The 24,195-nt window shown below is 39.1% G+C and overlaps 1 protein-coding gene across 2 annotated transcripts in view; it reads left to right on the forward strand.

Annotated features, from left to right (window-relative positions):
* The window catches only part of GLDC (glycine decarboxylase), a 95,465-nt gene that overhangs the window by 20,729 nt on the left and 50,541 nt on the right, over positions 1 to 24,195 (forward strand). For both annotated transcript variants that reach the window (XM_045069852.1, XM_004778697.3), the window contains exons 4-11: positions 4,015 to 4,179; positions 10,962 to 11,039; positions 12,081 to 12,228; positions 12,737 to 12,933; positions 15,729 to 15,825; positions 21,275 to 21,380; positions 23,118 to 23,257; positions 23,824 to 23,904. In XM_045069852.1, the coding sequence (XP_044925787.1) occupies positions 4,015 to 4,179; positions 10,962 to 11,039; positions 12,081 to 12,228; positions 12,737 to 12,933; positions 15,729 to 15,825; positions 21,275 to 21,380; positions 23,118 to 23,257; positions 23,824 to 23,904 (1,012 nt within the window). The remainder of the gene's footprint in view (positions 1 to 4,014; positions 4,180 to 10,961; positions 11,040 to 12,080; positions 12,229 to 12,736; positions 12,934 to 15,728; positions 15,826 to 21,274; positions 21,381 to 23,117; positions 23,258 to 23,823; positions 23,905 to 24,195) is intronic.

A 24,195-nucleotide genomic window follows, 5' to 3' on the forward strand; every position in this document is an offset into this window, starting at 1 on the left:
TAAAACTCTCTGCCTTTAGCAGGACTAATTACCTTCAGTCTAAGTTTGGGCTTATTAGAGTGTTGAGCAAGGCAAGAAAAGCTGGCAAGAGAAGAAAATATTAAATCTCAAAGTCTGTTATCAAACAAACAGTGTGATCTAAGGTATGGAGGACTATACTTGGGATGGCTGGGGTTTTTTCCTGCAAGTAATGGGGAGCCATCTCCATTTAAAAAGGGAAGTCAAATACTACACACTTCTGTACAACAGATCTTCAGTAAGTTCCTCTTTTAAGCACAGCATTAGGGCAGTAAGGTAACAAAGGGCAAGTTGTGGATATGGGGCATTGGAAGGAAGATTAATGGGAATAGATCATGATTTGAGCTCAAAAAAACTGCGGTTTCTACCTTGAGAACTAGCACAACACCTTTGAAGGAATAAGAATATTCAGGAAGAGAAACTAGTGTATTTGGGGATCTAGTTGGAGGAAGAATAGGCAATGTGAAGCTGACGAAGATGTGATACAAATTTTCAGAAAAAAAACCTTTCCAAATAGGAATACCTAATAATACCTGAGCAGAATTGTGAGTAAATCCCTCTTAAAGATCAAAATAATGGGAAAAAAAACCTTTTTAAGACAACTAATATTTGGGCAGGATTTTACCATTTCCATATGCTTTATATATATTAACCTCCTTTGAATGCTAAGAACATAAAGATATAGGTGACGTTATCTTCATTGATCACCAAGAGAAACTGGGAAAGAGAGATTTGGTTACTTGTCCCAATTCACAGGTAGTGCGTTAAAGAATTAAGGTTGAAACCCAGGGCTTCTTAAAACTAGTATCATGATAATGCAGGGAAATCTGTGAATCATTATAGTACTAAATAGGGTACGGAAGGGTATGATCTTTCTGGAGAGGAACATGGCAATATGTACTGAGAACCTTAAAATTAATTATCATATACAGTTCAAAATTCTACTTCTGAAGGAAATAAGACAGAGGGTACTTAATTTGAGGGTACTTAATAATAAATAATAGTAATAATAAATAATAATAAATTATAGTAAATAAGATGATTTAATGCTACATAACAGTTAAAATTATGTCATTGAACAATATTGAAGTTATTAGAAATTGTTCATGGGATACTGTTAACAAAACAGGGCATAAAACTTTACACAGAACATAATATTATTTTAAATATAAATATGATTATGGTGTAGAAAGAGTAAATTAATTAGCTTGATTGGGGTACCAGAATATGTATATCAAATCATTATATTATATATTTTATATTTTATTATTTTATTTTATTAAGTAGGCTCCACACCCAGTGTGGGGCTTGAGCTTACCACCCTAAAATTAGGAGTCAGACCTTCTACTGACTGAGCCAGCCAGGTGCCCCTGTACACTTTATCTCGATTATCTCAATAAAGCTGGAGAAAAAGGAATTATAAAGAGAAGTCACAAATAAACAGGGGGCAGATACCACAACAGAAAAATGGGCAACATACTTGAGTGTGTCTGTCATAAAAGAGAAAAAAAAAACATTAAAAAGAAATGCATTTAAATGGTAACTGTTGTTATCTTGGGAGTTTTCTGATAATGGGTGATTTTATTTTCTCATCTGAATTTTCCAAATTTTTATAATAAAAAGGTGTAAGATAATCAGAAAATTTACAAAAATGGGATCATGGTATTTAACACTTGTACTTTTTAAATACATATATCAGGAGCACCTTCATGTCAGGAATTATTCTTTAATGCATTATTTTCAATAAATGTGTAGTATTATGTATGCATAATTCTCTTTTCAGTGAACACTTCATTTGTTGCTTTTGTGTTGTTCTTATTACCCCTTTTTCAATATTCAGTGCTGTGATGAATTCTTTGGAATATTGCTGTCTCTATTCCTATTGTATATGCTGTGTCCATGGGTATTCTGAATCTTTCCCATTTATTGGATGGACCAGCTAATTTGTGTATGCTCACGTGTGTGCCTGAACAAGTTTGTGTGTCTGTCTATATGTAAAATAACGACTCTGAATAAAATGAAAGTTTCAGATAGCCAGGCAATCTAAGCATGTCTTTGTGGTGGCAGGCCATGCTGTGTGTGAAAGTCTTATCGGATGTGAGGTCACAATTGCTTCTTGTCTGTGCCTTTTGTGTGACCCCATTTCTACTCAGATTCCTTTTCTACTTTGTCTACAACATGTATTGTGTGCCTCATTCATTCCAGTTCACCACCCACTTAGAATTGGCAAACTGATTTATAGTTGCTAAGCCAGGCTGTTCAAGGAGTTAACTGGAGCAAAAATGTACTCTGCTATACACCTACACACATACACACACACACAACTATGCCAGTTAAAAGTTTTAGAGTATTTCAAACTCTTGATGTTGGACTGCTTGGTTAGGCAAGTTCCCCCACCCACTTCCCCTCAAACATAAGAAGTATTGATTTCAAATCCTTCAGAAAGAAAAGAAAAAGGATGGAAATATCCTGCACATGATTACCAGAGCAAGACAGAAAGGGATAGGGCTTTAAAAAAAAAAATTGTTTTTCCCTAATACTTTTATGGCTTAGGAGAACAAAAACAATAGAATTATAAAACAATGTCAATCACATGTGGGAGCATGGACCCCAATCTGACCCACTTTGGTGGTAGAGTGAATGGATTCCAGGTGAAAAGATAGCAACTGTGTTACGAGTCCTCAGTCACCCTCTCATATCACCTGATTTTATTTTCTTTCTTTCTTTCTTTTTTTTTTAAGATTTTTATTTATGTATTTGACAGAGAGAGATCACAAGTAGGCAGAGAGGCAGGCAGAGAGAGAGAGAGGAGGAAGCAGGCTCCTTGCTGAGCAGAAAGCCCGATGCGGGACTTGATCCCAGGACCCTGAGATCATGACCTGAGCCGAAGGCAGCGGCTTAACCCACTGAGCCACCCAGGCACCCCTGATTTTATTTTATTAAAAAAATTTATCACTCTGAAATGATTTCATTTATTTATTATCTCTTTTTCCCCATGACAGCATATTATTGAGATCAGGGACCGTTACCCGTTTGTTTATGATGTATCATCAGCAGAACATAGCCTAGTTCTTGGTGGTTACAGGCATGTAGTAAAGTTTGTAGGATGAGTGAAGTAATGAAAAAAGGATGAAAGTATAAAATGGATTAGCTCAAATACCTGAAGAAATATTTCTGACTAATAACTAGAGGATACAAGACTAAAACTCTTGCTGTGCTGTCTTCTAACCATTTATATCCTTGAATTTTGATAGCTGCAGAGTTAACTTCTCCAGACTTAATAACTGAATAGTCAGGATTCTTAAATAGACCTCTCTTAATTTCCTAGGAGCACATAGAATCTCTACTGCTTAGTATAAAAACAAAGATCCTCATAAAACAACACTTTTGTGGGGCATCTGGGAGGCTCAGTGGGTTAAGTGACTGCCTTCAGCTCAGGTCATGATCCTGGAGTCCCAGGATTGAGTCTTCTATCAGGCTCCCTGCTCAACAGGGAGTCTGCTTCTCCCTCTGACCTTTCTCCACTCATGCTCTCTCTCTCTCTCAAGTAAATAAATAAAATCTTAAAATAAAAAACACCACTTTTGAGTATAGATAGTAAATTCTTAGATGCTTTCCTATTGTGGACTGTGATGGAGATAGGCTTTTAGCTAGAAGAAAGATAACAGGAAGTAAAACTTGTGTTTATATTACCGTAGGTAAACTCACGTGGATTTAAGAACCAGGTTACAATAAAACACATACATATGATGAGATTATTAATACAGACCTGTAAGATTAAAAAGCAACTTAAAAAAATAGAAATGTAAGTACTGAACATGGCCAAACTAAAGATAATATTGTTACTGTGATTTAAGTCTAAGCATCCCTACTGATAACACAGTTCTCAAAGAAGGCAAACTTAATTCCAGTTACTGAATTCCAAAATGAACACGTCTCGTGCACTTTTCTGATAGTGAAGTCACAGTTTGGACATGGCCTTTGTGTCTTTCACAGGATCACCCAGTATACTCCATACCAGCCAGAAGTATCTCAGGGGAGACTGGAGAGTTTACTAAACTACCAGACCATGGTGTGCGACATCACAGGCATGGACATGGCCAACGCATCCCTGCTGGATGAGGCCACAGCAGCTGCAGAGGCGATGCAGCTATGCCACAGGTGAGAGGCCCATGGGCCAAGGGCCATTCTCGGGTGTCTTTGGCTGTGCAGGTAGAGCTGGCCCTATTGGTGTCCAGTGACTGACTCTCTCTGTCTCAGAAACACACACACACACACACAGTAGCATTATGCCAGTCAACTGAGAGAACCAATAAATCTGCAATAGTAGCAGCTTTAGAAAAGTGGCTTTTTAAAGCCGATATTGTTTTCCATTTAACATGAGAAAACATTTGGCTCTTCTCATTCATTGTGTTGGCTCTGGTCATCCATAGTGTTAAGTTCAGGGATGTTAGGGCAGCTCTGAGATAGTATCAAGCTCCCCTCTCTGTGCCATCTTCAGTGTGAGGCCTTTGTCCTCATGGTCACAAGATGACTGGTGGGGCTTTAACCATGACCCCTGCACCCAGGAAGGAGGAAAGGGGAAAGGGTGCTGCTAGCTAAATAAGGCCTCTTGAAAGAGTTTGTTGGAAACTTGCATTCACAACTTCATGCTTTCTTGACAACCCCTACCTATGTGACCTGGGGGAATGCAGCTTTTATTAGAGGCGCACTGCTGCCCACTACGTTCTCGAGTTCTGTTCCTGTTGGTAAAGGGGAGAACGGTTATTGGGTAGGAACTGGCGATCTGTGTTGTTGAAATACCATTTTCTTTCATGAAGCAAATTGTTTTAGATTGTCCTTAAATGTTTTATACCTTGTTTTTTTGTATTTAACAATACATTGTGAGAAGATTTGCTTTAGTCAGCTTTCTAGGACATGGCTTTTATTGACTACCTGGTATTACTCACTCGCATGAAAGTACCATAATCTATGTAACCTCATCTCTTTTGTTACACATTCACTTTGATACCATCTTTTACTGTTACAGATGCTATTGTTTTACATATTTAGAATAAATTTTGTCAAAAGTTCTGATTGCGGTATGCCTGGGTGGCTCAGTAGGTTAAAACCTCTGCCTTTGGCTCGGGTCATGATCCCAGGGTCCTGGGATCAAGCCCCACATCAGGCTCTCTGCTTGGCAAGGAGGCTGCTTCCCTTCCTCTCTCTCTGCCTGACTCTCTGCCTGCTTGTGATCTCTGTCTGTCAAATAAATAAATAAAATCTTAAAAAAAAAAGTTCTGATTGCATGGAGCACTGGGTGTGGTGCATAAACTGAATCTTGGAACACTGAAAAAATAACAACTTTTTAAAAAGAAATATTTAAAAATTTTTTAAATTCTGATTTTTTTTAATATTCTATAATTTTAAATTAAAATTTTTTTTTTTAAGTTCTGATTATTTCCTGAGGATGCATTTCTAGAAATAGAACTGCTGGGTCATGGTATAGAGTTAACAGTTGCTTTCCAGTTCCTCACCTTCCTTTGTTCTTGGCCTTGTGAGTACTTTTGAGCTTACCTTCCTGGTAGAATTTTCCTGTAGATGTCATCTGGTTCGGAAATCTGCCCATATCCATGGTATGTCTGAGATTTTGTGCCTCTGGCTCTGAATGCCCATGTAACTCTCTTTTTTGGCTTCCAGATACTTAGAGATGGTTAAATTGGTTCAGGTACCAATTCCAATATGTGTGTGGAGGTTTTCCCCACACCAACAAACGATTCTTTGAGAACAACAGTGTGTCTAAGAATTCCTCTCAATTCTGACACAATCTATCTAGAGATAGCATCGGATTCCAGGGGTTAAGGGTTCAGTACAAGATTGCCCCCCCACCACACTCCACCCCACCCCACTTCATATGCCTGTGGCAAGCCTGTGTTATTTCCTTTGCTTCTGAGTGCCTGGCTATAAACAATAGGTTCCCAGGACACGCTCAGTTAATTTGCTAGAGCGACTCACAGAACTCAGAGAAACATTACTTACTCGATCACTGGTTTATTACTAAGGAAAAAAACAGGAATAGCCAAATGGGAGAGATACATAAGGCAAGTTATGTGAGAAAAATGTGGAGCATCCATGCTCGCTCTCAGTGTATACCATTCTCCTCCGATTGCCACATATTCATTGACCTAAAGTTCTCCAAACACTGTCCATTTGGGTTTTATAAGGCTTCATTACATAAGCAGAATTGATTAAATCATTGGCAGTTGGGTATTGATTTGACCTCCAGTCCCTGTTCCTTCTGAGATCAGGGAGTAGGATTAAAAGTTCCACCCCTCTAATCACATAGTTGGTTCCATTGGCAACCAAACCCCATCTGTGGACATTTTCCAAATTTAATTAACATGTAAAAAGACATCTTTGTGTTCTCCACAGTTAGGAAGTTTGGGAGCTATGAGCCAAGAACTGTGGATGAAGGCTTAAATATAAATGAAAATATGAAATATTTGGTTTTTGATATATTAAAAATTTGGTCATAACCAAATATATATTCTTATAAATCACAACATTGCAGTAGTGAACCCCAAACAAACTTGCTTAGCAGGTATGTAAAGCTCTGAATTTCCAGCCGCAGGTTATTCTGCTTTCCAAGCAGCAGAGGTGGGTTCAGACTTTTCCACCTGATCCTGGGTGGATAGCCAGAAAGAATGCTGCTCCGTTCTCAGCTGTTCACATTTTTATCTTATCTCGTCCTTATCCCCCTTCTTGCTTCATCTCCTCCGCCTCTCTTTCTAAGCTTCCATTTCATACTTGGAGAACCTGAGGCCTTTTTGGTTGATGGTTCAGGAGTTTGGTCCTGAACTGATTTAAGTTAATGAGCTACAGCTCTGCAAATGCTCGATTTACTTCATCTCTCTTAATTCTCATACCTTCGGGCCTATGTTTAATTTGACTCTTGAAAAGTAGCTTTGTTTTTATCTTTAGAAAAGATAAATAAAATAATAATAATAATAAATAAAAGTTAAAATAGCAGTGTTTTTGTTTCCAAAAACAGATGGCTCTTTTCTCCCAATTTAATGCTCTATTAAAGTTATGTTAATTATAAAAATACCTGTTCAGAGTGGAAAAATATGTAAACAGTAGAGAATATAATGAAGTGAACCTGCTGTTTCTCAGTCCTGTTCCACTGAGAAAGCTGTTGTTAACTGGTCAGTGTGTATCCTTCTGGAAAATTAAATGCATAGCACAATGTACATGTCGTGTTCCCCATCCTTTCTACCCAGATATGCTCATGATACATGCACTGTTACATATACTATTTAAAAAAAACAAAATTCAACTGAGCATATCTGAAGCATATCTGAACTGGCTTTATTATTAAACAGTTCACAAATTGGGCAGCATTCTACTTATCAGGTAGAAAGGCTCCCTGAGGAGTTGTACAAATGAAAGATTTTTCTTATATAGGAAGGAGGGTGGGGCAAGAATGTGATAGGCAAGATCACCTTCCCTTAGGGGGAATGAAAGGGTGTCTTATTATGCAGATGACCACTTCTAGCCTTTGGTGGATGGAGAAAGCCCACATGACAGATTACCTCCTTTGTGCTTATCAGTAAATTCCTGACTCAGGGTTAAGACTACCTTTCTGGAGGAGGTTGAAACTGCAGTTAGTTTAGGTATATACAAGCCCCGGTTTGATAACTGGGCCTGGTGCAAGAAACCCCATTTTGGGCCTCTGGTTTTCTTTTTTTTATTTGACAGAGAGACAGTGAGAGAGGGAACACAAGCAGGGGGAATGGGAGAGGGAGAAGCAGGTTTACTGCTGAGCAGGGAGCCAGTGGGGTGGGGGCGGTGAGGAGGGAATCCATCCCAGGATCCTGGATCATGACCTGAGCTAAAAGCAGATGCCCAAAGACCAAGCCAGGGGGACGCCCCTCCCCTTTAAAAAAATTTTTGGTTTTCTTTTTAACAATCTCCATCAATTTTGTTTCCTGAAATCATGAACGTTTAGAAAACTCCCAGGATTTAGGTCCTTTGGTAGCTGTAAGGTACTGCCCATGTCACTTCTCTTGAGTCCTTTCATGAATGAGGGCATTTGGTTTAGATAATCTCCAAATGCTTCTTCTTTTTTTTTTTTTTTTTTTTTAAAGATTTTATTTATTTGACAGACAGAGATCACAATTAGGCAGAGAGGCAGGCAGAGAGAGAGGAGGAAGCAGGCTCCCCGCAGAGCAGAGAGCCCGATTTGGGGCTCGATCCCAGGACGCTGGGATCATGACCTGAGCCGAAGGCAGAGGCTTTAACCTACTGAGCCACCCAGGCGCCCCTCCAAATGCTTCTTTGGCAGTAAAATTCTCAGATGTTTTTATTTCAACCTTTTTTTATTTCTACTTGTACCCAGTCATTATCCTGTTTTTATTTCTTTTTCTTTTTCTTTTTTTTTTTAAAGATTTTATTTATTTATTTGACAGATAGAGAGCACAAGTAGACAGGCAGGCAGAGAGAGAGAGGGAGAGGAGGAAGCAGGCTCCCTGCAGAGCAGAGAGCCCGATGCGGGGCTCCACCTCAGATCCTGGGATCTTGACCTAAGCCAAAGGCAGAGACTTTACCAACTGAGCCACCCAGGTGCCCCTCCTGTTTTTATTTCTTTTAACTCTTAACATATTTGAAAATTTAAGCCAGTTTAAGATTGATTTTGCTAAATAGGGTTGGAATAGTGTTTAAAAAAAAATAAAACCCCAAATTCAACTGAGTAAATTTGAAGATCTAACTGGCTTTATTCAACGATTCATGCATTAGGCAGCATCTCATCTAGCAAATAGAAAAGAGTGATAAAGGGCTACAGAAAGGGAAAGATATTTTTTTTTAATATCTGATGATTTAATTTCTTTTTTCAAGTTTTTATTTAAATTCTAGTTAGTTAAAGTGTAATATTAGTTTCGGGTATAAAATTTAGTGATTCATCACTTATATAAAATACCCAATACTCCTCACAAGTACCCTTCTTAAAATCTTTTTTTTTTTTTAAGATTTTATTTATTTATTTGAGAGTGAGAGAGTATGAGAGAGAAGCAACTCCCTGCTGAGCAGGGAACCCGATGTGGGACTTGATCCAGGGACTCCAGGATCATGACCTGAGCTGAAGGCAGTTTCTTAAACAACCGAGCCATCCAGGCACCCAAGTGCCCTTCTTAAAACCCATCATCTCTATTCAGCCCATTCCCCACCCATTGCCCCTCCACAACTCTCAGTTTGTTCTCTGTGGTTAGGAGCCTGTTTCCTGGCTTTCCTCTCTCTCTCTTTTTTTTTCTCCTACATTCATCTGTTTTGTTTCTTAAATTCCACATATGAGTGAAATTGTATGGTATTTGTCTTTCTCTGATTGACTTATTTGGCAAAACACAATACTCCCTAGCTTTATCCACATTGCTGCAAATGGCAAGATTTTATTTTTTATGACCAAGTGATATTCCATCGTGTGTGTGTGTGTGTGTGTGTGTGTGTGTGTAATCTTCTTGATCCATTCATCAGGCAATGGACACTTGAGCTGTTTCCGTAATTTGGCTATTGTTGATAATGTTGCTATAAATACTGGGGTGCATGTATCCTTTTGAACCAGTATTTTTATATCCTTTGGGTAAATACCTAGTAATGCAATTGTTAGATTATAAGGCAATTCTGTTAACTTTTTGAGGAGACTCCATACTGTTTTCCAGAGTGGCTGTACCAGTTTGCATTCCCACCAACAGTGTAAGAGGGTTCCTCTTTCTCTACATGCTTGCCAAGACCTGTTGTTTCCTGTGTTGTTGATTTTAGTCATTCTGACAGATGTGAAATGATATCTCATTACAGTTTTGATTTGTATTTCCCTGATGATGAGTGATTTGAGGATCTTTAGTCATCTGGATGTCTTCTTTGGAAATATGTCTATTCATGTCTCCTGCCCATTTTTTAATTGGATTATTTGCTTTTAGGGTGTTGAGTTTTATAAGTCCTTTATATATTTTTGATGCTAACCCTTTATCAGAGATGTCATTTGCAAATGTCTTCTCCCAGTAGATTCTTAGTAGATTGCCTTTTAGTTCTATTGTTTCCTTCGCTATGCAGAAGCTTTTTATCTTGATGAAGGTCTAGTAGTTCATTTCTGCTTTTGTTTCCCTTGCCTCAGTTGACATATCTAATAAGAAGTTGCTTTGGCCAATGTCAAAGACATTACTGCTTGTGTTCTTCAGGACTGTTGTGGTTTCAGGTCTCATATGTAGGTCTTTTATTCATTTTGAACTTATTTTTGTGTATGATGTAAGAAAGTAGTCCAGTTTCATTCTTTCACATGTTGCTGTCCAGTTTGAAAGAGAAAGGTTTTTATTTTTTTATTTTATTTTATTTTTTTAAGGATTTTCTTTCTGTATTTGAGAGAGATAGGAGAGAGCATGAGCAGGGGGAGGGAGTAGATTTTCCACTGTGCAGAAAGCCCAACCATAGAGCTTGATCCCAGGACTCTGGGATCATGACCTGAGCCAAAGGCAGACACTTAACAGACTGAGCCACCCAACTGCCCTGAAAGAAAAAAGGTTTTTAAGGAAGTTACAAACAAGAAAGGGATTACTTAGAGCAATGTCACTTTCCTTTGGAGGACAAAAAGGGTCTTATTAGGTGAATTACCACCTCATTGGTGATTACCAGGAAATTCTAGGCTGACCAATTAAGATTGTGTTACTGGGGATGTTTGAAACTATAATCAGGTATGTATTAAGCCTCAGTTTGGTGACATGAACCTAGCACAAGTGACTCTATTTTGGGCCTTTGGTTTTCTTTTTAAGAATAGAAAGTGGATTTCAGTAGAATTGATGACTCATTTTTTACATTGCATTCAGAGTTTCCCTAAGTACCACCTTTGCTTTGCGTTCTTAGAAGCCACTTTGATTTCTTTAATGTTCATGTTTGAATGTGATTTTCCTTTTCAACAGACACAACAAGAGGAAGAGATTTTTTGTTGACCCCCGTTGCCACCCACAGACAATAGCTGTCGTCCAGACTCGAGCCAAGTAATTAATTTCAATCTTATTTTGAACTCAGGGATAATATATATCATACTCATCTCTGTTGTTTCTCTCTGTTACTTTCAAACTGATTGGCGGTGAACCTGGTTTATATTGAGGTTGTTCAGTTTTACTTTCCCTCCTACTGTCTTCCTGAGATCTTGCCTCGTAAGTAAAATGTGCCAGAATGGAGAATATAGAAGTGACTTTAGTTGCCTTTGCTTTGTATTGAGTAACCCTGTTGTTTGTTTTCTTTTTTTAAAAAGAAAATTAAAAATACTGAAATAATTTCAACAATGTTCTGGAAAGCTTGAAAAGTAGGGGGAAAATGGAATTCTCATGCAATTGTTAGAATTTAGTGTATACTACTGCAAACATTGTTTATAGGGAATCTAAGTAAAACCTAGGTGTGGTATGATATAGACAAAAACAAGCATACTATATTAGTTTAGTGCTGTAATCAGATAAACACAGCACAGCTGTCCCTGGCTGGTGTATTTGTTTGCTTTCTTCTTGTAATAACTGGGCAATATTATATTTCCCAACCCCAAACCACCATCCCTTCAGAAGGGGTGTTCTCACATAGGATTGGAACTGGATGGTTAAGAAAGGTCTTTCTCTTTGTCTTATTGATGGCTTTCCATTCACCTAAAACTGATCCCAGGTGAAAGTGGTGACTGCTGTCTAAAGTTGGTTCTTTAGTCCTAGGAAGCCTTGTTCCTGACCCTTTCAGGAGCAGGTTCTAGCAGGAAAGGCGGAATGGGAGTGGTAAGGGTGGAGGAGAGAAACAGAAGCCAAGCTGTTGGAAGCACTTGAGATGGTGTGAAGCTCTGTTAACAATGAAAGGTCAGATGTGAGATGGGCACATGCACGTGTATGTGTGTGTGCGTGCCTATATGTGAGTGTGTGTCAGGATGAGGTGGGGTGAGGGACAATGAGGAAGGACATGGAAGATGGACACTATATCACTGAAAATAAATTGTAAGGGATTTTTATTTTCTCTTGAAAATCAAAAGCATGATTGCTCTTTGTCTATTGTCTTTCCAGATACAATGGCGTTCTCATTGAGCTGAAGTTACCCCATGAAATGGACTTCAGTGGAAAAGATGTTAGTGGAGTGCTCTTCCAGTATCCAGACACTGAGGGGAAGGTGGAAGATTTCACAGAGCTTGTGGAGAGGGCCCATCAGACTGGGGTAGGCAAATCTCTCCTTGTGGGGGTTCACGGAGGTGTGTCCCAACTTTGAATTAATGATTTTAATGCATCTTAGTTTCTATACCTGTATCGCCTAGAATGTTAAGTTCTATCCTTCCTGCCTTTTTTCAAGTTTATTTTGTTCATTAATTCCTGGCATTCAGTAATTTTTTTTAAGATTTTATTTATCTGAGAGAGAGAGAGCATGAGGAGGGGGAGGAGCAGAAAGAGAGGGATAAGCAAGCCCCCTGCTGAGTGAGGAGCTCAATGTGGGGCTTGATCCCAGGCCCCTGGGATCATGACCTGAGCTGAAGTCAGATGCTTAACTGACTGAGCCACCCAGGTGCCCCTTTGTAAATATTTTTGAATGAATCAGTGAGTAAATGGAATTCACCAGGTCTGAAACAACCCTGTCTGTCTGCTTATATTGAACATAATTTACTACTCTCCAACTGCTCTCAGGAGAAGGTGACAATTAACCACCACTTTCTCTCTTGTGTCCTTTCTAGAGCCTGGCCTGCTGTGCTACTGACCTTTTAGCTCTGTGTATCTTGAGGCCTCCTGGAGAGTTTGGGGTGGACATTGCCCTCGGTAGCTCACAGAGGTTTGGAGTGCCACTGGGCTATGGCGGACCGCATGCGGCCTTTTTTGCTGTTAGAGAAAGCTTGGTGAGGATGATGCCCGGGAGAATGGTGGGGGTAACAAGGTAACACAGCTCACGTTTCTCCACTTTTTGATTGTGCTTATTGTTTTTCCTGTCTCGTCTGATTACAAAAGTTGTTGATTTTTCTCTGAATTTAATTGGGCCATGCAGGGTAATTTACAGCATATTGGTATTGAAGTCATAGAAGTTAAGTTTTCAATTAGGTTGACAAAAGCATTGAAAGACTGGACATTTTAGGTGTGTTTTATATCTAACCACTTTCATTCTCAAAAGCATTATCACGCCACACAGTTAGGTAAAAGACATGCACAGTGAGAGATTACCATGTACACATAACTGTTATCTACATTATTTCATAGAGGTCTGCTACTTATTTTTTCTGGTAATTTCTAAATGTACTCTCTCAAGTGCTTCTCATTGATACACCTCCTCAGATTAAGAATTTAGATAAATGTCATGATTATTACTGGGGAAATTTAGCATGCTCTTTTAGACCTTTCATTGAAGTTGGACTTACTAGCCTAAGTGAATAGTCTCTATTAGTGAATAATTTGAATTTTTGAAAAGCAGCTTACCACATAATAGCAAGAGGCACCTTGCTTTTTAGTGTAAAAATAGTTTCTTCAAGTATTCTTTTTTTTTTAAAGATTTTATTTATTTATTTGACAGAGATCACAAGTAGGCAGAGAGGCAGTCAGAGAGAAGGGGGGTGGAAGCAGGCTCCCTGCCAAGCAGAGAGCCTGATGCGGGGCTCGATCCAAGGACCCTGAGATCATGACCTGAGCTGAAGGTAGAGGCTCAACCCACTGAACCACCCAGGTTCCCCAGTTTCTTCAAATTTTTACATTTGCTTCTTTCAGTGATATATCTTTACCAGGCGAAATGAGGCAGAAAATTTTCTAATTAAAAAGAATTTAATATATTGTTGTCTGCTGATTTTTTTTTTTTTTAAAGATTGTATTTATTTGTCTGGGAGAGAGAGCAGAAGCAGTGGGAGAGGCAGGCAGAGGGAGAGCAGGCTCCCCACTGAGCAAGGAGCCCGATGTGGTGCTTGATACCAGGACTCTGGGATCATGATCTGAGCTGAAGGTAGATGTCTAACTGACTGAGCCTCCCAGGCATCTCATCTGCTGGTTTGTTTGTTTTTTTTTTTAAGATTTACTTTATTTATTTGACAGCACAAGCATGGGGAGCAACAGGCAGAGGAAGGGAAGAAGCAGGCTCCTTGCTCAGTGGGAAGCTTAATGTGGGGTTCCATCTCAGGACCCTGGAATCATCCATGACCTGAGTTGAAGGCAGACACTTAACTGAATGAACCACCCAGGACCACCTGTTTGCTGATTTTTAAAAAAAAATTTTTAATTTTAGTTATTTATTTGACAGAGATAAAGAGAGAACACAAACAGGGGGAGCAGCAGGCAGAGGGAGAGGGAGAAACAGGTTCACCCCTGTGCAAGAAGCCAGATGCAGGGCTTGATCCCAGTACTCTGGGATCATGACCTGAGCTAAAGGCTGACACTTAATGGCTAAGCCACCCAGGTGCTCCTATCTGCTGATTTTTGTATTATCTTTCTGAAAGATCTTTGCTTATCTTTCTGAAAAATGGACCCCAGAGCTTGGTGAAATAAGGACAGGACTGTTGAATCTTTCTTTTTTTTTTTTTTTTAAATTTTTAAATTTTTAAATTATTTTATTTTTAAGATTTATTTATTTGTCAGAAAGAGAAGAGAGAAAAGAGCACAAGCAGGGGGAGTGGCAGGCAGAGGGAGAAGCAGGCTCTCCACTAAGCAAGAAGCCCAACTCCAAACTCAATTTCAGGACTCTTTATTAAAGATTTATTTATTTATTTGAGAGAGAGAGAAATATGAGTGGGAGGGACAGAGGGAGAGCAAGAGAGAATCTCAAGCAGACTCTGAGTGAGGAGACCTACTCAGGGCTTGATCCCACAACCCTAAGATTGTGACCTGAACAAAAACCAAGAGTAAGTTGCTTAACCAACTGCACTACCCAGGTGCCTGTATCCAAATTCTTAATTATATTAGGAAAGAAGGAAAATTTTTCTTTTTCTTTTCTTTTCTTTTTTTTTTTTTTTTTTTAAAGATTTTTATTTATTTGTCAGAGAGAGAGAGGGAGAGAGAGCTAGCACAGGCAGACAGAATGGCAGGCAGAGGCAGAGGGAGAAGCAGGTTCCCTGCCAAGCAAGGGGCCCGATGTGGGACCTGATCCTAGGATGCTGGGATCATGACCTGAGCCGAAGGCAGCTACTTAACCAACTGAGCCACCCAGGCATCCCAGAAGGAAAATTTTTCTTAGAGATAAGTGGTAAGATTATGAATATTCTTTTTTTAAGTTCTTAAAATCCAGGTAACATACAGTGTAATACTAGTTTCAGGTGTACAATTTATTGATTCACCACATTCTTTTTCTTTGTAGCAATACAGTTGCTTTAGATTCTAATGCAGAGGTTGATTCCTTTGTCAGATACCTTTTTTCTGTGCCTGCCAAGATGCTTAAAGTGAAATTGAATTTTCTCTAAATTTAATTTTAAATTGAATCTTCATTCCCCATCATTATATTAGTCTGGGTAATTCCTGGGAAGTTTCCTTTCAAGGTTGCTAGTCTTACTGTATATATCTCAGTTCCTCCCTCAGAGTGTATACTAAAAATTATTAGTCCTATTTAAAACAGGGTTGCTTAGGAATTGTTTCTTTATGGCCTTGCAGCCAAATACATTTTCTAGGTTCCTTTCAAGCTGGGAAGGAAAGAAATAGGCCCATTTGTGACCACCCTTGTGCTATGATCATATGTATTAACTAAGTATTTTATTCTTGGACCAGAGATGCCACTGGGAAAGAAGTGTATCGTCTTGCTCTTCAAACCAGGGAACAACACATCCGGAGAGACAAGGCTACTAGCAACATCTGTACAGCTCAGGTAGATCACATGCCTGCCTTGCCCACTGAATCGTTTAGAATTAACAGAAATGAGCTGCTCATGCATTCACTCAATTGTTCTTTCATCCGTTTACCACCTACTGGCCAGTGTTTGCATCAGAAATGGTGTGATCTTACTGGTAGAGAAGCCCTGTGGTCTTGTCAGAACCAAAATATAATGTATTTTCCTGGAGTTCTGTGTACGAATATACTTGATACTTCAGTGTTTCTAGCGTTCTCGGCCATTGGGCCAGGTCCCTTATGGGTGGCATGCGACTGGGCACTTTCCTTAGGGTTGAAATGGAAGCCCTCTAGGAATGTGGTGAGGAAGGCAACATGACCATGCTTGAGGGGTAATGAAGATTGCCTGTTTGGTGGTGGTCGTGGGGTACTCTTGCTGGGGACTCAGGATAAGCATTCCTGAAAGGATGGAATAAAAGAGGAGTAGCTTCCTAAGTTCCTGATGATTTTGGAAGTTGTCCAGGGTTCATGTCAGAAGGAGTAGTGTTTGAGACCAGGCCAGTTTCGGGGCTTAGGTGGAGGATTCTTCCTGAGCAACCAGTCCATCTTCTCCTTCAGGGTGAGAGAAAGAACTCTCTTCAACATTTCAGTGGGCAGTACAGTGCTTTTTTCTCTTAGGGCATTGGCTGAAAGCACCACCACCAGGTTTTAGAAAGACTCTCCAGGGGCAGTAGATAATAAGATCTTATATTTGGTTCTATAGCCTTGGTCTTTGGACTAGCTTCTTCAGTAGGTTTTCTTGTCTTATGGCCTCAAAAAGGTGGCTGCTGCTTTTTAGTTAGTTAAGAACTCTTCTGTTATCACAGGAAGGAGCCAGCTGTCAAGAGTTTTTCCTCTGTTGATAACAAATTGAACTTTATGTGATGTTATTACTTTCTGTAGTTTACCCCTCATTTGTTGAATTCCCTGCTTGCATACTTCCCCTTCCTTTGCAACTACTTATTGTTCCTCATTGTTCTGCTCATGTACTTGCAAAAGATATCTGTCTGGTTATTAAATGCATTAAGGGTTTTTCTGCTTCAATGTTTGAAATTAATTTTACTGGTGAACTTGGGCTGAACAAAGGTCTCCATCTTTTTTAGCAATTATTAAAGTGATGTTTGCCTTGGAACTAGCCCAACTCTGTTTTCTTTGATTTTTTTTTTTTTGAAGATTTTATTTGCTTGTTTGTTTGCTTATTTATTCATTTATTTATTTATTTAACAGAGGTTGAGAGAGAGAAAGAGAAGTGAGAGAGGGAACATAAGCAAGGGAGTGGGAGAGAGAGAAGCAGGCTTTCTGCAGAGCAGGGATCCTGATGTGAGGCTTGATCTGAGGACCCTCACGTGACCTGAGCTGAGCCACCTACGTGCCCCTTCTCTGATTTTTTTTTTTTTAAGATATATTTATTTATTTTAGGGAAAGAGTTGGGAGTGGGCAAAGGAGTAGAGGGAGACAGGAGAGAGAATCCCAAGCAGACTCCACCACAGTGGGTGTGGAACCTGATGTGCTGCTCAATCCTAGGACCCTGAGGTCACGATCTGAGCTGAAAGCAAGAGTTGGACACTGACTACACCACCAGATGCCCCTGTCTTCTCTGATTTTTATCTTCTCATTCTGGAGAGCTTCTAGCTACCCATTGTCTATTTCATTTCATGAATTTCTTTTCATAATTGGTTGCATAAAGCAGTTGCTCATAACTCCAGTGTCATTCTCTATAAGCATGTAATTAATCTTTTTTGTTAGGAGATGACTGATAATTTTTTGAGATGCTCCTTGAGCACTATTGCCTTTAACTCCAGCTTTCTGCTTCCTTAGCAACTGCTCTTTGTTTCTTGACTGCCCCTTTTCTCTTGAGCATACTAGGCTCCACGCTGGAATTGTCTTAATTGTGCACTGTTGGTAGTACAAAGCCTTTTTTTTTTTTAAATCTCTGAAAGTGTGTTATTGAATTCTTTTTTAAAATTCTTTCTATAAACTTGTGATATTTCACAGTCATCTGACTTTGCATCATGTCCTGTTCTTTATGTCTTCTTTATTCTTGGGTTATACTACCACAAGCAATTTTTTCATTAGCTTTTTCTAAAGTCATTGTGTTGAGGTATAATTTACATTTCATTAACTCTTTCAGTGAGCTATAACTCATAATATTTGACCATTTAAAGAATGCAGTTAATTTATTACAGATAATTAATTATTTACAATTAATTAATTTCATAAAATTTGACCATTTAAAGAATACAGTTCAGTGGATTTTAGTTATTTTTGTGAAGTTGTGCAACCATCACTAGCATTTCATTTCTGAACATTGTCATCACCCCAAAAAGAAACCAGTTTATGAAGCAGTCACTCCCCAACCTTCTCCCCTCCCTACAGCCCCTGAGAACTAGTAATCTACTTTCTTCCTATATGTATTTGCCTATTCTGGACATTTCATATAAATGGGATTTTTACAGTATGTGGCCTTTTGTGCCTAGCTTCTTTCACTTAGCATAATGATTTCAAGGTTCATCCATATTGCGGTATGAATCAGTACTTATTTTTTTTTTATGGCTGAATATTATCCCATTGTATGGACATACCATATTTTGTTTACCCATTTATCAAGTGATGGATATTTGGGTTGTTTCCACTTTTAGGTATTTTGAATAAAGCTGCTATGCACATTCACATACAAGAGTTCATGGGGTCATGTTTTCAGTTCTCTTAGGTATATACCCAGGAGTAGAATTACTACACCATTTTATTGACCCACATTGAACTTTTTGAAAAACTTCCAGACTGTTTTCGAAAGGGGCTTCACCATTTTTTATTCCCTCCACCAGGGAATATTTTATTTGAGGGTTGTAATTTCTTCACATTTTTGCCAATGCTTGTTAATTGCCTGTCTTTTCAGTTATAGCCATCCTAGTGAGTGTGAAGTGTTATCGCATTGTGGTTTTAATATGCATTTCCCTTATAACTAATGATTCTGAGCAACTTTTATGAGGTTGTTTTTTTTTTTAAATATTTTATTTATTTATTTGACCGAGAGAGATCACGAGTAGATGGAGAGGCAGGCAGAGAGAGGGAGAGAGGGAAGCAGTCTCCCTGCTGAGCAGAGAGCCTGATGCGTGACTGAGATCATGACCTGAGCCGAAGGCAGCGGCTTAACCCACTGAGCCACCCAGGCGCCCCTATGAGGTTTTGATTATACTTTTTTATTACTTTATTTAAGTAGACTAGTTACGTTAAGTTTGTCCAGGTTATCCAGGGAATTTGAATTTTCTTGGTCTTTATTTCCTTGAACTTTGGAGTTCTAAAGCATTTCTATGATTTCTAAAAATGATTTTATATTTGTTGTCAATTTGTTGGCCAGGCACTTGATACAGTTTCCTCTTTGTGGAAAAGAACCATCTCTACATTATGCAGGATTGTTGTGATAAGAGGATTCCAGAGAATTCTGTGAATATCAGGCCTGAGTTTCTATTCCTCAGAAGTAGTCATAAGCATTTGCATATGTAGTGTCATGGGTTGTTTGACTTGCCCTTTCCATGACTGGAAGGTATTGTAGTGCTTCTATATTTATTTCTAATTGTTATACAGAGTCCACAGAGCTTCTGTACTTTCTTGGGGGAATTTTTGTTAAGAAAGTCTATTTCTGTGTTCTCAGATGTCTTCTTCTTTTATAGAAAGGGAAAGAGAGGGAGAGGGAGAAAGGGACTCTTAAGCAGGCTCTATGCCCAGTGCATAGTGCAACGTGGGGCTTGATCTCAAAATCCCAAGATCATTACCTGAGCCAAAATTAAGAGTTACGATGCTTAAGAGTTAAGATATTTAACCCACTGAGCCACCCAGGTGCTCCAGATGTCGTCCTTTCCTTTGCATGTTGGCTTCACTTTCTGGCATCTTTTTTATTTATTTATTTAGTTTTTTGCTAGAGAGAGAGAGAGAGCACAAGTAGGGGGCGTGACAGGCAGAGAGAGAAGCAGGATCCCCACTGAGCAAGGAGCCAATGTGGAATTCGATCCCAGGACACTGGGAACATGACCTGAGCTAAAGGCAGATGCTTAACTGACTGAGACAGCCAGGTGTCCCTTTTTGGCGTCTTTTGAGAACTGTTTCTTATTTTGCAGTGGTCCCGTGGATTCTTTCTGGCAGCCTCGCTGAGAAAATCGTACCTAAAAAAAATCAATCCAATATTAAATATCATCCAATTTTAAAGCACTATGTTTCTCAGTTTCCCTTCCCATTCGATAGTGATTGGCTGTGAAGATGACCTTGAACTAACTACTGACCTACTTACTATCTTAGGAGAGAAGTCACAAATGGGACTGAAAACTTCAGAGTTTATAGTGCTTACCTAGTAAAATGGGAGTGGCAGTGGGAGAATGGAGTAGGCTGGGCAGGGTAGGAATCTGAGACCTGAGTTGGGACCAGTTTCCTAGAGGGCCGGGATGGTATTGCATGGTTAGAAGATTGCTAATTGGCCGGATCTATGGTGATAACACAAATGAGGGATGGTACCAGGAAGAAGAGAAAAGCACGAGGTGGGCCTCCATCAATTTTTACCACATTGTAACTCCTTTTGGTCTCTTATCCTAGCTATCTTATTTCATCCTCTTCCCTGACTCAACATGCCATCACAGTGGGTCCTTTTCCTTGTTTCCCGCAGGACTTCCTCACTGAACCACCTTGAGCTGCCTGTGCCCCTGACAAATTCCAGTGCCATTCCTTTCTGTTTTTCATCACACAAAACACAGGCTTCCCTGTAAATGTTTGTGAAACCTCAATCCCGTGGTCAAGGGAGATATCTTTGCCTGAGAAAGTGACTTTGCTGTGAGCAGGGAATAGCCAATAGGTGCTGATTTTTCTCTTTCTAATGTATGTCCTGCCAATTCATTCTGGTTTTATTCCCCATGTCCTGCATTTTCATTTTCAGTAGTCCTTTTTCACACAATCTCCACTCTGTCATTTGGCTGAACTTCAGCTTCTAGCACTTTATTTATGCTCTCAGGAGAATTGTGTTTTCTGAGTTCTTGAGTATTTGAAAATTGCTTGTTGCTTTTATCTTTGAACTGTTTGAGTATAAAATTCTTAGATCTCACTTTTTTTTTCCTGACACTTTATTACTCCATTGTCTATCTACATGAAATACTACTTCTCAGTGTTTAGTGACAGCCCCATTCCCCTCTTATGGTGATATGATTATAAAGTTTCATCCTCCTCCTTTATGGTGGTCAAATTTAAAGGTTTAGTGTCGTGATTCCAGGGTGTCTTGGATGCCGTGTTTGCCCCTGAGATAGGCAGGTTATAAATGGTCCCCCACTATCATAGAGAATGCAGGAAATCTGATCATTTTTTGGTCCCTGTTTTCAATTTGGCATTTCAAGTCAAAATAATATTTCTTCTCACTAATTGTCTTCATCACATTGTTGAGCATGATTCCTTAAATGTTCTTGTTGTTTTAGGCTCTCTTGGCAAACATGGCTGCAATGTTTGCAATCTACCATGGTTCCCGTGGGCTGGAGCATATTGCTAGGAGGGTACATAATGCCACTTTGATTTTGTCTGAAGGTGAGTCACTTAACTGTTTAAAAACTTTGGGACATAATAAGACTGATAAACCTGAGTAGGTAAAATAGAAAAATTGTATCCAATACTGTATACAAAATTGAAAGTCAAATAAAGTATTTCAACATTTCTGGGGCGCCTGGGTGGCTCAGTTGGTTAGGCTGCTGTCTTTGGCTTGGGATCCCACATTGGGCTTCTTGCTTGGCAGGGAGCCTGCTTCTCTTTCTGCCTCTGCCACCACTCTGCTTGCTTGTGCACAGGCACACTCTCTCTCTCTCTCTGACAAATAAATAAATAAAATCTAAAAAAAAAAAAAAACCAAACAAAACTATTTCAACATTTCTGATAGACTGGCTGTTAAAAATTTTAATATGGAGATCTCTTACTTGCTCCCCAGCTCCATAAACATCAGAGGAATGATCACTCAGAGAAAAATGGGCAAAGGACATTAAGTGTAATTTTATTTTTAAAATTTTTTTAAGATTTATTTATTTTATTTTAGAGAGAGAGAGAACCAGGTGGAGGGGCGGAGGGAGAGGGAGAGTCTTAAAGCACAGAGCCTGATGCAGGGCTCAGTCTCACAACCCTGAGATCACGGTCTGAGCTGAAACAGAGTCAGACGTTTAACTACGTCACCCAGGGGCCTAAACTTAACTTTAAAAGAAGCAAATATACAAATAAATGGCCAATAAGCATAAAGCTTCAACCTTACTATTAAGGAAATGTAAATTGAGACAATAGTGTTTCTCCCATTACTTGGTAAAGATTAAAAAGAATGCTGATATTGGTATCACTTTTTTTAAAGATTTTTATTTATTTATTAGAGAGGGAGGAAGAATATAGACAGAGAGACAGGGAGAAGCAGACTCCTTGCTAAACAGGGAGTCTGACAACATGGGGCTCTGTCCTACCAGAACCCTAAATCATGACCTGAGCTGAAGGCAGATGCTTAACTGGCTGAGCCACCCAGACACCCCTGCTGGTATAACTTTTATGAGGGCATGTAAGCAGTACATTATCAAAAGCTTGAAAAATGTGCCTAAGTTTGAATAAAAAATTCTACTTTAGAAATTTATCTAAAGGAAGTAATGAAGTAAGGATGTAAAGGATATCCACTGAAGCGTTGTTTATAATACCACAATCTTAGAAACAGCCTTGATGTTTAGTCGTAAGCGATTAAACATTAAAAAGATCACAAAGATACTGATCTATAGAAAAAAAATATTCTTTATGTATTATAAATGTTTTAAAGTGTAAAGAACTGTATGTGATATCTCTCTCTCACACACACACACACATCCCAATTCTAGAGTAATATACACCAAATTGTAATTAGCAAGTATTTCTGGATGGTGATTATGGTGATTTTTCTTTTTTTAAATATGTATTTCTTTTATAATATTCTATAGTATAGTAATAAGCATTTAATTTCTTAAAAAAAAAAAAAGCAGCTATCTAAACACTGTCTAAGCCAGGAACAGACTATAGTCCCCCGAGTGGCTCAGTCAGTTAAGTATCCTACTCTTGATTTCAGCTCAGGTCATGATCTCAGGATCCTCAGCGCTCAGCACAGTCTGCTGATCCCTCCCCTTCCCTCTGCTTGTGTTCTCTCTTCAAAATAAATAAAAAATAAAATCTTAATTAAAAAAAAAAAAGTTTACCTCTTTACTTCTCTGTGAAAGGTTAGGGGCTGCAGAGCAGATTTCTGTTGGGGACTCATGGCTCTCCTGTCTTGTCTAGGTCTCAAGCGAGCAGGGCATCAACTTCAGCATGACTTGTTCTTTGACACTTTGAAGATTCAGTGTGGCTGCTCAGTGAAAGAGGTCTTGGACCGGGCCGCTCAGCGGCAAATCAATTTTCGGCTCTTTGAGGATGGCACAGTTAAGTAAAACTTACCCATTTTTTAAAACTATTTTAAAATTTCCTGACTTTTCTAATTAAAAATTTTCTTCTTAAAAAAATAAGCATTGGAATGTTGGGCACAATCTATATTTTTAAACAATCTTCATTTCCCACTAGGAACATTGTGACTTTTAAATAAAGGATAATTCATTCTTAACTTTACTGAAGACTTTGTGTTTTCATGTAGGGGACTCTAAGGCACATATTTTCTCATAATACCCTTCACAATATGACTGTTGAAGGTAAAACATGATAAGTGATATAATAAGTTAAGGAAAGAAAAGGGTAAGTGAATCTAATGTCAATAGGGGTGACCTACAGGCACCAGACTGTTAAGAGCCTGGAGGTGGCTCCTAAAACTCTAAACTTTGTGAAGCCTCAGACTCATCTAGTCACAGGCCAAATTGGATACAGTGGCACCCAGATATTTTGGAATAACTGAGGGTTTTATCCAGCATCTTCCTCCCTTTGACCTCTCTTGGGGTTTCTCCACTGCTCTTGGTGTTTAGGGCTGATGTTTGCCTTTTCATTTTCATTTCTGTAGCTTGGGATTTCTCTTGATGAAACAGTCAATGAAAAAGATCTGGATGACTTGTTGTGGATCTTTGGCTGTGAGTCATCTGCAGTAAGTAAATTAAGAAGGTGCATTTCTTACAATAACTGAGATGTTGTCAAAGATGACTGGGCCTCTTGTTCCATGTGTGACTTTGGGTGGCCTGTTGTTAAAATTACGCCACTGACCATCCCTGACAGCTGGTGCTCACTGCTGTGGGCCCTAGCTAGTACCTTGCAGCCGGGCTACATGGGAGGCTTGTTAATGGTGTTTAATTGTAACTATCCCTAATATGGAGAATCATGACATTGATTTCTTGGTTATCTCAGTTTTGGGAAAATACTCATTCATGTAACATATTTA

This window comes from Mustela putorius, unplaced genomic scaffold (genome assembly GCF_011764305.1).
Source record: "Mustela putorius furo isolate JIRA1106 unplaced genomic scaffold, ASM1176430v1.1 tig00003944_pilon_pilon_pilon, whole genome shotgun sequence".
In the NCBI taxonomy this organism is placed as follows: Eukaryota; Metazoa; Chordata; class Mammalia; order Carnivora; family Mustelidae; genus Mustela; species Mustela putorius.